At 41.2% G+C, this 16,077-nt stretch overlaps 1 protein-coding gene across 17 annotated transcripts in view; it reads right to left on the bottom strand.

The window, feature by feature from the left end:
• The window catches only part of BBX (BBX high mobility group box domain containing), a 162,267-nt gene that overhangs the window by 67,576 nt on the left and 78,614 nt on the right, over positions 1–16,077 (bottom strand). For all 17 annotated transcript variants that reach the window (XM_054825111.1, XM_054825135.1, XM_054825206.1 and 14 more), the window contains 3 exons: positions 10,641–10,811; positions 9,075–9,317; positions 2,720–2,918 (listed from right to left, as the gene is read on the bottom strand). In XM_054825111.1, coding sequence (XP_054681086.1) covers positions 2,720–2,918; positions 9,075–9,317; positions 10,641–10,802 — 604 coding nt within the window. In that variant the 5' untranslated portion in view covers positions 10,803–10,811. The remainder of the gene's footprint in view (positions 1–2,719; positions 2,919–9,074; positions 9,318–10,640; positions 10,812–16,077) is intronic.

Genomic DNA, 16,077 nt, shown 5'->3' with positions numbered 1-16,077 from the left:
CTTATGGCACTAAGAACTTACTGGTATGAAAAATTAAGAATTTTAAGTGCTATTTTAAAGCAATTTACAGTTAAACCAACAGGAGTGAGAAAATAGCACACACATTTGACTTGCAGAATGGGAGGCAATTTGTAACTTTCTCAACAGCTTTTAATGTTTGGGAATGACATACTTTGTTAGTACTGGTCTGGATAGAAACTCAGCAGGCTTGCTTGTACATCATGGCAATTTTTCAATCAGAGGAAAGAACGAACTGAGGAAGAACTAAGGAAAAAGAAGGCCCGCAGGTACCAGTTTCAACTAACTTTTACCTGGGTGCAGAATTAAGCTTCTTTCCAAAAACCAAGAACTGCATCTCTATCAGGATATTGCCTACACTAGGAAGTGTCTTTTTTCCACCCTTTGCTTCACTAAAAAGCTTTTTGGCTCAGACAGTTTTCTTCTGATGCAGAAATGTGAAAGTATTGGGAATCTTGCACACTTGAATAGCAAAGGTGCTGCTCGCTTAGATCTGTAGTTGTGAGGGTACATGCTGCGATGGTCATGTTCACCTGTGAACAGCAGTCTTTGCCCTACACCCTACAGCAGGATCACAGGTGAGCCATGTCATGAGGAAAAACATGCTCAATTGCAACTTCTAGGTCAGAAGCCCCAATGCTGGTGCCACACCTCAGATTCTTGACCCAATGACAGGTCAACACGAGGCTTACATGTGGGGTGGTTATTGTGGGAATGCAAAAAATAAAGGAGAGATATGGCTTGTGTGGGACTTAAAAAAGAAAGGAAGATCTTACTATCTATATATTACATTTTCCAAAACGAAATGTATTATGTAAAAAGCAATCAAGACAGGATTAACAACTACCAACAAGTAAAACAGATTTCCTGGAATCATATAATCCCTATCCTAAGGAAGTTATTTGCCTTGAAGATGCAAGACAGTCAGTGGCATTTCAAAGGTAAAAGTGTTTCTGAGGTGGTTCAGCTACATTTTAGTTCATCAGCTACTATACAGCCTGGATTTTAAAAGGTTGTGCTGGATAGAAGAGTCAGAGTTGAATTGATCTATCACATGAAGTCAAGGAGAGAAGAACACATCAAAACATATTTAGCACAAACTGGTATATAGTTGACAAAACAGTAATCCATTTGGCACGGCAGCCTTGTCATGATTTGGATGCTGCTAACATCTCTGTCAGAGGTATTTTATGAGCTATTGTTATACTCAAGAAATAGCCAGCCTTTGCTGGCACGAGGACTGGAGTGAGACCCCTATGAAATTACAATGCTCATTGACTCAGTCTGCAGTAAAAAACCAAACCAGAACAAAAAAACCCAAACATTTAAATCATGTGTAGCACAAAAGGGCCTTCTTCACAAATGAATGGCTCTATAGGTAAAACAATGACTGAGATTAGTTTCTAATCAATTCTTAAGTTCTCTGTCCTCTGCTCTGACAGGTGTTGATTCAAGACCTCTCTGTACTCAGACACTCTACATTTGGACAGCCCAGCAGAAGCGATGGGGGATGGCAGACAGGTAGACCGAGGCCTATTATTTGTTCTTTGTGTTAAGTCAATAAGCCTTCAAGGAGCATAGAAGTTACTCCGCTGATAGCAAAAGTGGAACGGGATGAAGGGGCTTGCGATTTTTAGAACTGGTCTATGTAGCATGAAAAACTTTATTTTGATCACATTTCACAGTTCCTTCATAGCCAGAAGGAATTTCATTACAGGAATTTTCATACCACTATATGGGCAGAAAGGTATACATGCCTTTTTATCCCTTTTCATCCTTTTACACTTGTTGCATAAAACCATTTTCCGCTCTCTGGACAATGATCTCTCTAAGCAGAAAATATCTACCACACACTTCTCAAACTAGGTAGGATATGACAAAGTTTCAAATAGATCAGTATTTATAAAATTAGAAGCTTTAAACCAGAAAAAGAAAAAAAAGGGTGGTGGGGGAAAAATTATTTTCTACCTTGACTGTTAGGTTCTTAAACTGCCAGTATTTAACATTAATGTCTCTGTATTTCAAGGTCACGATGGCAACAGTTCTGCTATTTGTGGATATCAGAGAGAGATTATCTGCCTTTCACCAGTTCAGGCACTCCAACTACAGTTATTCACTGATTTACTTTTTTTAAGTGTTTAAAAGGTTAGAATCCACCCCTCCAAAGTACAAGGGGCAAAAAAAGCATATTTTAACTGAAATTAAATTACTCTCGATTTAAATACAAAATGTTAGCTCCAGCAGTATATTCATCCACAAGAATGTTAACACCTCCAACTTCATAAACACCCATAAATTATTTTTGTAAACAGCAAATTACTAAACATAGTACAACACTCTATGAAAGAGAAAAAGAATGCACGCAACCAGCATTTTCCTTTTTGACTAGAAAATGAAAATCTCTAACAGCAGATAAGCCAGAACTAAAAATCAATCAAATCTGGACCCCAAATGGGGTATGGGTTATGATGCCACATATCCAGCCTCGACTCTTGAAAGCAATCATGGGCTAAGGAAAATTTAGAAAGTTGTTATGCAGAGGTTTAACTTGAGTCTTGGCAACTGAATTTGGGACATGAAAGTTATTCGCACTGCAGTACCATGTGCAGTAAAGAAAACCGGTATCACAGTTTGATTTCAATGCCACATCCTCAAACAAAATGAGGATGCTACGTTTGAGTAACATGGATGGAAATCTCACCTGCCATCCCGAAGTTAAGCTGTGGCATTTCTTCACTTTTTGTGACTTTTCTCGGGCTCGGTAAATCTTTTGCGGAGTCTGATGCAAAGGCCCATAGCTTTTTCCTGTTAGTAACAGTAGATGTCTGGGTTTTCACAGGTTTGTTTGTCGTAGGGCACCACTTGTACCCTGGATTCGCCTTCATAAACGCATCTTTGTACTAGAAAAGAAAAGGAAAATTACCAGTCATGACATTATACTATCCACTGGGCAACTGAGTGCACTGCATCTAAGAGGATTTAATACAGTAAATAATCCTTAAATATCTTGATTTTTTAACAGTTTAATCACATGCTTAGAGTCTGACTGCCAACACAATCTATTAAGAAGAAATATTAAGATAAGTAGAGCTGTATTTAAAAAAGTAGGGTTTCCCTTTCCTCTCCTGAAGATTTATCACCCAGAGTAGGCTGAAGTTCTGACCCAGCAAACTATTCCCCAGTGCTTGTATGCTCACTCTCTGGGAAACACAGCTATTTAAATTCTTCTGCAGGTACAATCTTTGTTTACTTTCTAGTTTGAATGAAATGAAAACATATATGTAGCAATAAATGCAGCATGATGGTCCTTACCTTGCACTCATTCTTCTCTAGTAGTTCTGTATTTTAGAATATTTGAGTATATGCTTTCCCAAATCAGGCACCGAAAATAAACCACTACCAGTATCATTTCATTTTCAGTAACTTCTGATACATCGTCCCAGCATTCCTTCCAAAATGTACCATGCCGCATGGCTGCATAAACTGAACTGGGACCATTTAAAACTTTCTTCGGCCTTGAGCACACAGCACATATCTCAGTGGTTTGCTATATTTTTGGTATGAGGCAGCAAAACAAAAACCAGACTACACATAGGGGGTGGGGGGAAAAGGTCTGGATCCTACACAGTTTGGGAGGTAGGGAGAAGGATGGGGATCTATTTTACTCACAAAATGCAACAGTGATGTTTTCCAAGTATCTTGCTGACCAGATCAAAACAAGATTTTTGAATGTCAACAGCAATAAAAAGAGCACATTTCAGTATTTTAAATGTGTTGCTATGCAAAGTGGAGAACACACAAATCAGAGGAACATGCCACACATTCCAGCTGCAAATGTTTGCCTAACAACTGATAGGGGCACAGCACTGGCTGCTGTGGGAGCCTACCCAGTAAGCACCAGTCTGACCGCAGGGAGAAGGAACCCAATGCCACCTCATGCACTACGCAGCCCTCGATGGCAACAAACGACCAAGAGAGCAGTTTTATCCTGAAGTACATGGCAGGGCAGCTGCAGGAAGTTTCTTCTGTGATCATGTATGTTCCCACCCACCCAGCTGTCATCAGTCCCAGTTATGGCAGAGAGAAGCACCTATGTTTCGTGCACACGCCTGCACAGAAACACACGCAGAGGGGGAAAAAGAATCCCTTGGGTATCAAATACAGAAATAGCACTGAAAACCTTCTCCTCTGATAGAGTCATTGAAAGATCAATACACGGCATGCCTTGTGGCAGAATCACCATTGCATCTGTATCACTTGCTTTAATTTCCATCTTAATCTACCAGCTGGCACTCGCTACCTCCAGACTGTAGCAAGGATAAAAACAATTCAGTTTACCAGAAGCACAGCACCGTGTGAACCCACTGTGTGAAGTCCTGTATTTATAGAAATGGCTATAAATAATAAAAATCTGCAGGGACCGCTGACCCACATACACACTGTATTTTCTGAATAGGGTGTTATGTATTAAATCTGCAAACTAAGGACTGCAACACCTCTCACCTCACCCCTTTTCCCTTTCCCTCAGTTTGGTTTGGGAGCTCAGTACACCACAAAAACAGCCTGGTGGAGGGAAGGGGAGGGGGCAAGGGAAGAGGCGGAAAGGAAATACAGAGAGAAGCAGCTTTGCCATCCATTGTTAAAGCCACAGCCCGCTCACGAATCATGCTTCCAGCCTGCAGAGTGAAAAGCACAGAATAACTAGCTGTGAGGTACATAAGCTCTTCATATCAGCATTGCTACTTTGAGTAATTGAATTATTCTATGGAGTAATTTGACAAGCCGACAGGCTGCCCATCAAATGAGAACTAGAATGCATGCAATTTGCGAGGCAAGGCAGCAATAAGCTTTTAATCAGTCCCAACAAGAGCAATTCAAGTGAGGTGGCGTATTAATGGATTTTTTTCCTGTGCAAAGCCAGGAAGTGAACATTAACTGCACTCTCCGAAGGGAAGGGAGCAAACTGAGGGAGGACAACTCATCGTCCCCTTTCACAGTTTCAACACTCAAGATGAATAAAAATGTAAAAAAAGTTAAACAATGACCAAGAAGTAGTTTTATAAAATGCATACAGGGGCCTGACCAAAATCTCCGAAAGACTTTCAGTATTGATTTTTGTGACTATTAGACCAAGGCCTAAAATGAATGATAGATTCTGCTTGCCAGAAGAAGATAACTTCAATGAGCTACACAGTAACGAGAAAATGCCAAAGACAATAGCAGAGCTTACTGTCTTCCTCCATTTGACCAACTGTGCAGTAAAGCAACTTAACACAGCCAGTCTAAGGACATCTCTAAAGTCTCTTAAAAAAATAGGTAAGTCCTTCACCTGGAATGCAGAGACACTACCTTGGTTCCCACACATGAGTGGCAGGGACGACTTGGGTCATATCCCCAAGATCCACATAAGATAAAAAAAGCACAAGATATGTTTGTGGTATCAGTCTGATGTATCATCTCTGTTTTGTGAAAGCCTGGGGAAGGATGCATTATGCGGGGGGACCGATGCCACTTTAGAGCTGAGGTTAAAAAAGGTGCTGCGCTTCAGTGCAACTCCCTGAGTTGCTTTCATCACCACATAAAAAAGATTTGCTTTCTCCAGCATGGTAGGAACAGAAGCTCACAAGTGGATTCCAGCTACACCTCAGGGTAGCAGTTAGCACGTGCTTAACTTTAAATGTATGCCTAAATCCCACCAACTGGCTATTAAATGTCACATGAAATCCAGAGATCTAACAAAAAAAGAAAAAAAAAAATCCCCAGAAAACACTACACTCCATTTTTCTTTCCTGAGGGACACAGGTTCACATTACATGTTACGGTCGATACGTCACCCAGTGAGCTTGCCAGACTCCAGCCAGGAAGCCAGAACATTTGTCTCCTCCTACCCCAATGCAGCTGCCAAAGCAGCGGCAGTGGCTGTATCTGCGAAACCACTGGCTGAGCACCGGCAGGGAGAAATGTTCAGCTCTGCCACCGAATGGCAGCAGCCTGAATTTATCAGGCTGCTCCCTACAAGAAACAATCCTGACTGCCTGGGTCTTGCCGATGCAAAGATGTATTTAAAAATGAAGTGTTTTCTAGCAAGGGAAGTGGGTCTTGAAGAATAATAATCTCACTGGATATTTTCCAAGGTAGCTAAATGTTCGCAGTAAGCCCTGTAAGAGTTAACACTACCCCTATTATTATAGTGACTAAAAAAGCTGAAGCGTATTTGAGAGGCCAGAATTCATTTTCTCCTCAGTGAAGGGAAAATGCTAACAAATGGCAGGAACACTTGTGGTTCCACTTGGGAGTATTTATCAGCTACTGAGCTTAAATCCTCTATAATGAAATTTTCAAAGTTAAGCTGATCTACAAAGTCTGTAGGATACAAATAGAAAGCCTGCTTCTAAAGAGAACACTAGCAGAAGCTGACACTGAGCTCTGCAGGCACAGTATGAAGTCTCCAGGGCAGGTGTTGCTCCGAGAGACCATAAACCACAAGACTGAAAATAGAGGGAGCATGTGGACAGTTTTTCTAGGAAATTAAGGCACCCCAAGGTACAGATAAGTACGTAATGGCAATTTCCAAAAGTGCCTAAACAAACCATAGACCAGATTATCCTCTCAGTGGGAATCACAGATAGATGTCCAACCCAACAGAAAACAACTCGTAATTCCACTTGGCAAAATGTTCGAGTGCCTCACTACCTTCCAAAATCCTAGATCTTGCATATAGCTTGATATGTGTAAGTAAATATGCCAATGCCTTGATTTGCCCACTGCTGATGTAGTGTCAGTTAGTTGCTGGTACTAAGCAGCTGAGAAACTGAAAGCTGCTTGCTTGATCTGAGCTGACTTTGTAAACTCTGGCTTCAAGCAGTAAAAACAGTCTCTAAGTAGTAAAAACATTCTCGAGACTGTGAAACAACAACGGTTGTAGCCACTGCGGTAGGGACTGCTTCTGTCAGGTCCAGTCAGATATCTAGAAGTGATGCAGATGCTCAAGGTACACAAGACATGTTGTGGTGGTAGTGGATATGACACAGGGTCCTTTGGGCGATGTGTGCCCTGCCAGGGCAGAGGCTACAGGCTGTATGGTGAAAACTGGAAGTCAAGGGGCACTGAAAAACTACATTTAAGCAATGGAAGCTCATCCACTGTATTTTAAACCTCAAGGAGCTTATAGCTATAGGTACACAAACAGAAGGTTACTAATACAATGGTAATTTTATGTCCTTCCAAAGGCATTCACCTCCTCGACTTTTAAATGAGCTCTCCTTCGGAGAAACGAAATACCAATAAATGGTTCTCACTAGAGTTGACATTAACATCTTTTTGACAGTCTCAGCAGTAAAGCTAACTATAAAAGCGAGTGTTAAAACAAACAAGCGATCCACACACAGAGAATACGCCTGTTGGTGAAGAAGGCCCAAATACATTCAATGGCACATTATAGCTGCTAATTATTGTTGTAACATACAACTGTTTTAAGAATAAAAATTATATGCTATCTCTCTTCTACACATTCTTGGAACTAGTTGTAATGATCTAAACTACTTAGATTTATTGTTTCTCTGACACTGAATATGCAATTTGTTCTTCATGCCAAGAAAAACAAATAAATCACTACAGGAACAATGATTTCTACAACAATACTATTAATAGTTTCGGATCTGCCACTTCATACAGAAGTTCTGCAATTATTTTCCTTCTTAATGAATGAGCTTTCTTCAGCAATACAAAAGGCTAAGAAGTACTGTCACAGCAGGTTTGTTTCTTCCTAAAATTATTTCATTTTCATCTTTCCTTCCTCTGTATCTGTACTGGATCTCCTAATTGTCCTTTTCCCACACACTTCAAGAAGCATGGCTAATTTGTAAGTGGGAAGGCAAAAGAAATCAGGAATGGTTGGACAAAGCTCAGACTCAAGTATTTCAACACTGTATCACAGACGAGGGACTACAGAGGTACCATACACCCTGCTTCAAAAAGGACCTACCATGCAGAACATTTCAGTTTTCGTGTGGACCTTTCCATGCTCACACAAACTACTGAACAGCCAGATCTCATAGACATGTGTTAACAGTAGCAGACACCGTCGGGTGACAGGACAGGTACAGATAATAGTTTCCCCAACTGTTTCACACCTATCTGTACTTGTAGTATGCTAGCGTTACTTGACAAATGAGAGAGATGTTCCTCCTTCTCACTGGCCCTCCATTATTTTTTCTAAGATTTAATTCATTAGTTACCCACAATCTAGATCACACAGGTAATTAGAGTGATCTATTTTGCAGTGATGTTATCAGCCTAAGTTACTTGCTTTGTCTTTCACTCCCCACTATCAATATCTGCAGTCTTCTTGGGGCCAGCTTACCATGCAAGCTATTTCCTAAGAAGCCTCATTTAAATATTAGTCACATAACATTTTGTGAAATATGGGAATAAATCTCTTGTCCTTGCTCCCAGTTAAAGGACTCTGAATGTGTATTGCTCTCTGATTTGGGTATTGGACTCTGCCTCACCAAAGGCTGCTATATCAGAAATCGGTAGCAATACACAGGGAGAGTACTTCATGAAACACTAGTAAATTTAAAATTCTTTAACATCAAAGGTAAAAAGGGACGGCTTTTGGTTTGGTCCACCTGTATTATAATAGCAACCTATATTATTGATGGCAAATACACAGCTTGAGGAAGTATCACTACAAACAGCTGATACTGAACCATATAGTTTATTATTTTCAATGGCCACACTCTATCCATGTGCTAATACATGTACCGCAGGAATTATCAGGTGATATCTATTACAAAGTGCATATATTTGTTCCAATGACTACTAGAGCCAGGTTAGTTTGTGTATGCAGACTAATTTCTTTCCATTCTGGTCCAAAGGACCAAGTGAATCAAAGCAAGAACAGCAGCAGCTCTGGGCACCATAATCCCACTGGGGAAGCTGAGGAATTCAAGGAAGAGAAAGACCCCACAGAAAACAATTAATACACTGAGAAACAGAAAACAGACATATGTGTAATCAACTCCCTTTACATCCACCATTCAGACAGTACATACCTCCTTGGCCATGTCAGTGTATTTCTGCTTTTCTTTTGGATCTAGAACAGCCCACCAATCTGCCAAGATCTTGGTTGCGCCACGGTTATCGAGGCGAGGGTGTTCTTTTCGCACAAGAGAGCGATGGCGTTTGCAGAACAAGAGAAATGCATTCATTGGTCGGCGAGCTCGTTGCTCTGAGGACTCGTCATCTTCAGTTTCATCAGCATCCTGCTCTAAGCCATCAGCGCCAAGAAGCGGCACCTAACAGAACAGAAAGGGAAGGGGTGTAAACTCAGTTATCCATGCTTCTCATGGAGACTGAGAGTCTCTGTACGCTGCGTGTGAAGGAAAGAGATGCTCATGGCTACACACAGCTACCTGCAAAGGCTATCTGTTCTGTCCAGAAGACCCGGAGTTCTACAAACATCCTCACCTGAAGATCCAAGGTTTGTTGATGCTCTCTGCAAGACTTAAACTCTGACTTGCAAGTGACGCAGATTTCTAAGCTGAGGACCACTCTCTAGTAACAGTCCTAAAGGGGCTGAAAGACAAGATCCTACCTATCCCCTTCCTATGACCTAGAAATCATCTTGGTGGGATGAGGTGAGCAGAGCTAACTTGGGCATCAATCACTTGTGTTTGCAACTACAAAGTTCATCGGAAGGAAAGTGCATAGGTAACAGTTGTTCCCTCATCTCCTGCCGCTCATTACTCAGCCTGCGAGCTGTGCTGCAGTGTAGTCACTGCACAGCTGCCCAGTCAGAGGCCAGAGGGCAAATCTCAACAGAATACACTGCCAAAATATGCTCTCTCTGCTCACAGACCAGCCTATCATTCCTGTGAAGCATGCACCACAGAAGACTAGTTCTGACTGAAACTTTTTACTGTACGAGACAGAAAATCATCTCCTACTTAACCACAACATGGCTTTTTTTATGCCACATTTTGGCAAGCAACCTGTAAGGTCAATAGAAAGCACTGTCAGAATATCAGGCTCCTCCTTATCCTTGTCGAGGTCACTCTTCCTTATCAGTATGCGGCTCAAGGCAGTCTCCTCAGCTCTGACCTCTCCCTTCCTGCCTCAGCAAGGCATCAAGGAGATGCAGATATGAATGTTATCCACATGCTGGAAACATCACGTCTCCAAAACCCATCACCTCCCATTCCCAGTTCTTGTTACAGAGGATGAGTCTAACTGTACATTTGGGAGGTGCCACACTGTGAGGTCCTTACGAAAAAAGGGTAAGGCCAGCATCATTGAACAATACCAAAATACCAAGCATCAAACAAGAGAGATTATTCCAATTGTGTTCTCAATATTCTGGAGGATAAGCAGAATTTCACATGCAAAGATAGTCTAACTCTAAAAAACAGAGTTTTGTCCAAGATTTTAAAAACGTGGTTGACAACTCACTTCATGTTATTTGCTATCACCTTTATAACCTGATGGGCACAGCATCATTTTTAATTGGCCGCGTTTGTTCACAAAAGAGAACAGCAAGAAGCAAACAAAACAAAAACACAGCTAGGGAGAATATGACCCACCACTAACTCTCTACAGTCAAAGTATCCAATGAAGTCTACCTTATCAATATCTTCCTCTTCCTCTTCTTCCTCCTCTTCTTCAGAGAAGTCAAGGAGTTTCTTGGCAAGCAGGGGATGCCACTGAAGACACTTTCTTTTTGGTCGCTTCCCAGTTCCTTCTCCTTCTGTCGAATGATCCTTATTCCTACTACTGCCTTTCATTACTGTGACCTGTCATGCAAAAATAGGTGTAAGTTCACAACAACCCCTTAAGCATAAATGATCATCATATAGATACTTAAACCAGTGACAAATATATGGGGCACTACTAACACAAGACTCTCAGAAGTTTTTTGGCAAGGTAATATATAGAGGTTTGTTCCAATTACCAACAACAGCATGGTTTATCTTTTCCCATCTCAACATTTCCACCTAATGCCCAGATTAACTAGCAATATACAATTAAAGAGCATGAAACAAGGACACTAGCCATTCCAGCTCTTGAATGTGCTCCTGTCTGAAGGACAGCAGAAAAGCCCACACGCTTCACTGCTCACGTGAGTGACTCCACAGCTCTTCCACACCTGTGCCCACTGTAGTTTTTCATATTTTGCCACTGAAAACGTCCTCTTTAGCAGTGGAACATATCGCCAGCCACTCATCTGTTAATCAGGCACTTTATATATAGCAATGTTGTTGCAGAACCCCATGACACTATGAGCTAGGATTTCCCAAGTGCCATTAAAAGGCGCAATAGGGAAATCTGACTCCCTGCCTAAGAGAAGTAAATTTTAATACATGAATCTGAAGCGAACAACCAGAAGTAGTTACTCTGACACGTCCAAAGTGCTCATCAACAAGAGCCTCCGCACAGCAAACAAAACAAACCATCCGCTGCACCAAGTGCATGCAGAAGCTAAACAACACTTACATATCTATCTCATGTATGTGTCCTCATCTAAAAAGTAACTCAGAACTACCTCTCAATAAAAATACATGCTTAACACATGCTAACTACCAGTTTAGGGGATGGCTTAAGAGATCTGCTATCCAAGTAAGGGGCAAATAAATATATAAATAAAGCCAGCACATCGCATCTGAGTATCGAAGGCCACAGGAAGCAAGCACTGCCGGCACACAGTCTGGTCCCTGGTAGCCGCCTGTTTCCACTGTGTAATGTCAATGATAATCCTGACAGGAGCATGGCTGGCTTTCCAAGAAAACAAACACAAACATCACAACAAACTGAACCTGGAGAGCATCAGCCAGCTAGATCTTTAAAAGCCGACAAAAATTGATGAAGTCTCACAGGGGCTTCACGCCAGCAGGATAAAGAAGCTGAGCTAAGCCCTGGTCCCATAGACAAAATCAGAAGCTCTGTTGTTGACTCGCAGGAGAAGGGCATGAAAACAGGTCAAGCCTTGTAACTGCAAGGCCACATCCCATTTTAGGATGCTGCTTTCTGGAGGATGCCTCCTAGAGTACCAATGTTTCAGCCCAGAGCAGCAGAAGGGAAAGCTGTGTCACATTCCTACATATCCCACTCATTTAGTATCACTAATTCTGGTTTTGGCTGAAAACCAGAATTTTCTCTTCCGTGCTTGTTTCTTGTTGGTTAACTCACTGGCATTTTGGCAATATGCCCTTGTTTGCACCAAAAACATGCATAAGCAGCTGCTTTCCCGCAGACTCCAACAGCACAGAAAGCTGAAGGACCTTCAAACACTGCTTGCTGGAGGAAACAACTGAACCCTGAAGGAAGCAGATTCAGAAATTTTAACCTATATTTAAAAATGGCATTTTCCTGGATATGTATTAGATTTGGTTAGTTCCTCCCTGCTCGTCAGCAGTACCTGGCCCCCACCAGTTAAGGATGCCCTGTGACTTCATAGGAGCTTGTCATTAAGCTCCACATTTTGCTGTCCCCATCATGCCATTTCTACCTGGAGTACATTTAAACTTTGATTTCATGGCACCTGCTCCTCTGTTCATTTTCTGTTAACCAACTCCTGGCTTTTCAGCAAGTATTATGTGGCACATAATCACGCACCAATTCACCTAAATCCTTGTCCATGACTTGCAAAGCGGATCCAAACACACAGAAACAAACAACTTGGGCTTTAAAAGAACAGTAAAGCATGGAAAATCAAGCTGCATTCTAGTATCATGACATGCAAGTTTGAAATTGTTTCTGTCCCACAGTGACCTCAGCCACGTACCACACTGCATGATGCTCCCCAACTGTGTCTCTTCCTAAAGTGCTGAACCACCATTTGCTTTTGTTTGGGATATTTTTGGACACAAACAGCTGAGTTACTGTTTGAACAGGAACTTCAGCTCCTGTGAGTAGCAGAGATTCGTTAAGTCTCAGAGTTTGTTAAATTATAGAGATCTGCCTCATACTGTAGTCAATAAATTATGTGGCCTATTTCTGAGCAGGATAAATGTGCTACAAGTACAACTAGGAGTCAGCTACTCCGGCCCTTACCACTGACTTATCTAGGTGAGCTAATTGTATGGTTTTTGCCTACAGTCAGTCCTAAGTAAGATGAGTATTACTGGTAGCCTCCTACCTCGCTACGTGAAACCACATTAATGTTTAAAGAGTGCTCCATGATCCTCCGTTACAAAGCTCAGCTGAAGTCTCAGTGCTATTTCGACAACAGCACTGCCTTTAGCTGACACCTCGCTGCCTCTTGCCCTTCTAAAGATGAGCAAGAGAAAACTTCACAGGACTTAAGTGATCCCACGGTGTATTTTACATGTGTTCTCCATCACCCCTGAGGCCCTGCCTATGCTCCACGCTGAGCTCGGCAAGGCAGCACAGACCCTAGGCACCAGTCACCTTGCAAATCCCAAACGGGCTCTCAGTATGTTATGTCTCTCTACTACCAACCAGCTCACAAATACTTTTTGTTTTCCATGCATGTAAGCCAGGTATTAAATACTCAGTTACCCCTAAAATAAATTAACCAAAGCTCACTTCACATTAGTGCTGAAACAGAAACATATGCTCAGCTCCAGGAATCAAGTGATGTTCACTAGGTTGTTTTCTTAAACTGTGAACCATTATACTGTAGTTGTCACTCTGAAGCAGCAGTTCTACTATAAAGAGGCTTTTTAGCAAAGGGTTGTCACCCTATCAGCTGAACAAGCATTTAGGAGATCCAAGACAGAGAGTAAGTCAGATCCTGGCTGTTATACAGGCACCATTTACTACAGACAGACAGAGTTGCTCTTTGCTTCCACTTCAGAGTGAATCTCTGCAACGGTCAACAACAAAAGTTCTCCTGATTTAACCCCACTGATGGAAGGGCCATGGCCACAGACTGACTTCAAACTTTACTTTCACAGCATGGCTGGGAAACCCCTTGCCCCATAAGTATGTCGAGCTATATACTCTATCCTCTATGCCCTCCTCTTCCTACAAAATAGAGGGTCATTCATAACATGAACAGATAAACTATTTCAGCCCCTACTTTTAAAACTTCTGTGTTTCCAAACCCTTTTTTCCCCATTTTCACTTATTCAAGTTCTCCTAAGTTTGGACCTACATTTCAGAGACTTTTTTTGGTGTTCACTTTTTGCTGATGCCTCTCTCAGTCAAATGTAGGATTGGCATAATGAAAAATGTTCTAATTCTCTATTACATTGCATGGGACTTTCCCTGTTAAAAAAATGGATGCTGACACAGTGTGATGAACTTGTTTTCCTTTGGATTGCTTCATCCTTTATATTACTACCCCTACACTTCATGGGCATTTCTGTCATAATTCTTGGTATATTCACATACAATTATATATCTATTAGAGAAGCTGTCCTGTAACAAAAAAAAAAAAATCCAGTCAAATGCAAAACACAGCTAACATGGGCACTTTCATTTTTTTGTAAGGAAAATTTTGGTAAGGCATAGCGTAACGACTTAGACAAGACATTCCATGGTCAAGTGAATGCACATCTGATTAAATGACAGTGCAAGTTTTACTGGCATTTTTACTTGTTGAATAGCAAAACATCAATGGAATCCATTTAGTGGACTCTTAATTAAAATAGTTCCATAGAAAGTCACAGAACAAGTAATGGGCAGTCTTCGCAGGATTTGGGGCTTAAAAGTACAGAAGATACATAGCACCCAAAGTGCAAAGTTTGCAATAATTGGCATTTATGAACCATATCACAAAAAAAAAAAAGTAATTTCTTCTATAGTATCAGTAAAAATAGCATGACAGATGTAATGGCTTTTTGAAGTTAGCAAGAGGAAAAATTAAAACCAGCTAACAAGATTTTACAACATATTTTTCCATTTAAGGATGACAAAAGAAGTGACAGTAACTAGGGAGAAAGTAGGAATATTCCAACAAGACAAAAGTATGGACAGCTTTGCTGAGAATAAGCCACATATGCTTTATAACATTACCAGAGGATACCTGTCAAGGCTGACATTCATGATCCACTGAGAGCAAGAAATACCTTCAGGGTGATGTTCTACACCCACCTTTAGTGCAGATATAGATCAAATGTTACAGAGAGATTACACCAGTAAAAAAATTAACATTTTTCCCCCCCCTACTTCTTTTGTGTGCTGGCCGTATTATTTCCTTTCTGGTCCTGGAAACACTAATCAAAGAATCACAGCTTTCTTGGATGTTTTATAAATACATATACCTAGTAGGGCTTCAGAGGACAAAAATTAAGATTCCTTAAGAAGAGCTGGATGGTGGGGGGGTAGAGTGGGGGAGAAGAATGACCGTTTAGCTTTTTATGGTATACATTTCTATTTCAATTACACAACTGTATGCAAGTCTTCATTTTTTAAGTGTTCATTAACAAGTGTTTGATTACCTTCATTAACACTGAGTTTTGTTTTCCTCCTATCTTCCTCTGTTATTTACAAAACCTGATATAGACAGATGACCAACTTCTGTGGTCCTAATTTTAGGACTATCTCACCCCACAGTTGATCTGTCCCCAAGAATGTCACTAGTGCTTGTGCTGAACAAGCCGTGCTCACCAGGCACTCCCCAAACTATGTCCACAAACACCAACATTCTTATAAAGGTCTTTAAAAGTAACCAAGCACTGTAATGAACATGTAATACAGGTTAGAAAGGAATCCAAGACCTGCCAAAGCAGAACCCCCAAGATGTGAATTGTGACTATGGTGTAGTCCCTGTCGGAAGGTTCTCCACAGAAGAATATCTGTACTTCAGCAACACTCATCTTCTTTCCATGAGGACACTGGAAATTAATTTCTGTTTTCCTGTTACCTTAAAACCACATTTCCTGGAGTCCAGCTGGGCCCTCAGCTGACTCCGTGCAGATTACTGGTACAAAGGAGCAAAAGAAAAGTTTTAAGTGGATTTTCCACACTTTCTGCTCTGTTTTACTCTATCTACATTCTCTACTATTCTATAGAAACAAATACCAAAGAGAGAAAAGAGGACCAAACTATGACACTAATAGCTTGGTGTATTGGGGGGCTACCGAGTCAGTGACC

The sequence above is a fragment of the Grus americana genome, chromosome 1, assembly GCF_028858705.1.
Source record: "Grus americana isolate bGruAme1 chromosome 1, bGruAme1.mat, whole genome shotgun sequence".
NCBI classification, from domain to species: Eukaryota; Metazoa; Chordata; class Aves; order Gruiformes; family Gruidae; genus Grus; species Grus americana.
Note: the sequence above shows the minus strand (reverse complement) of the source record. Positions and strands in the feature narration are given on the sequence as shown.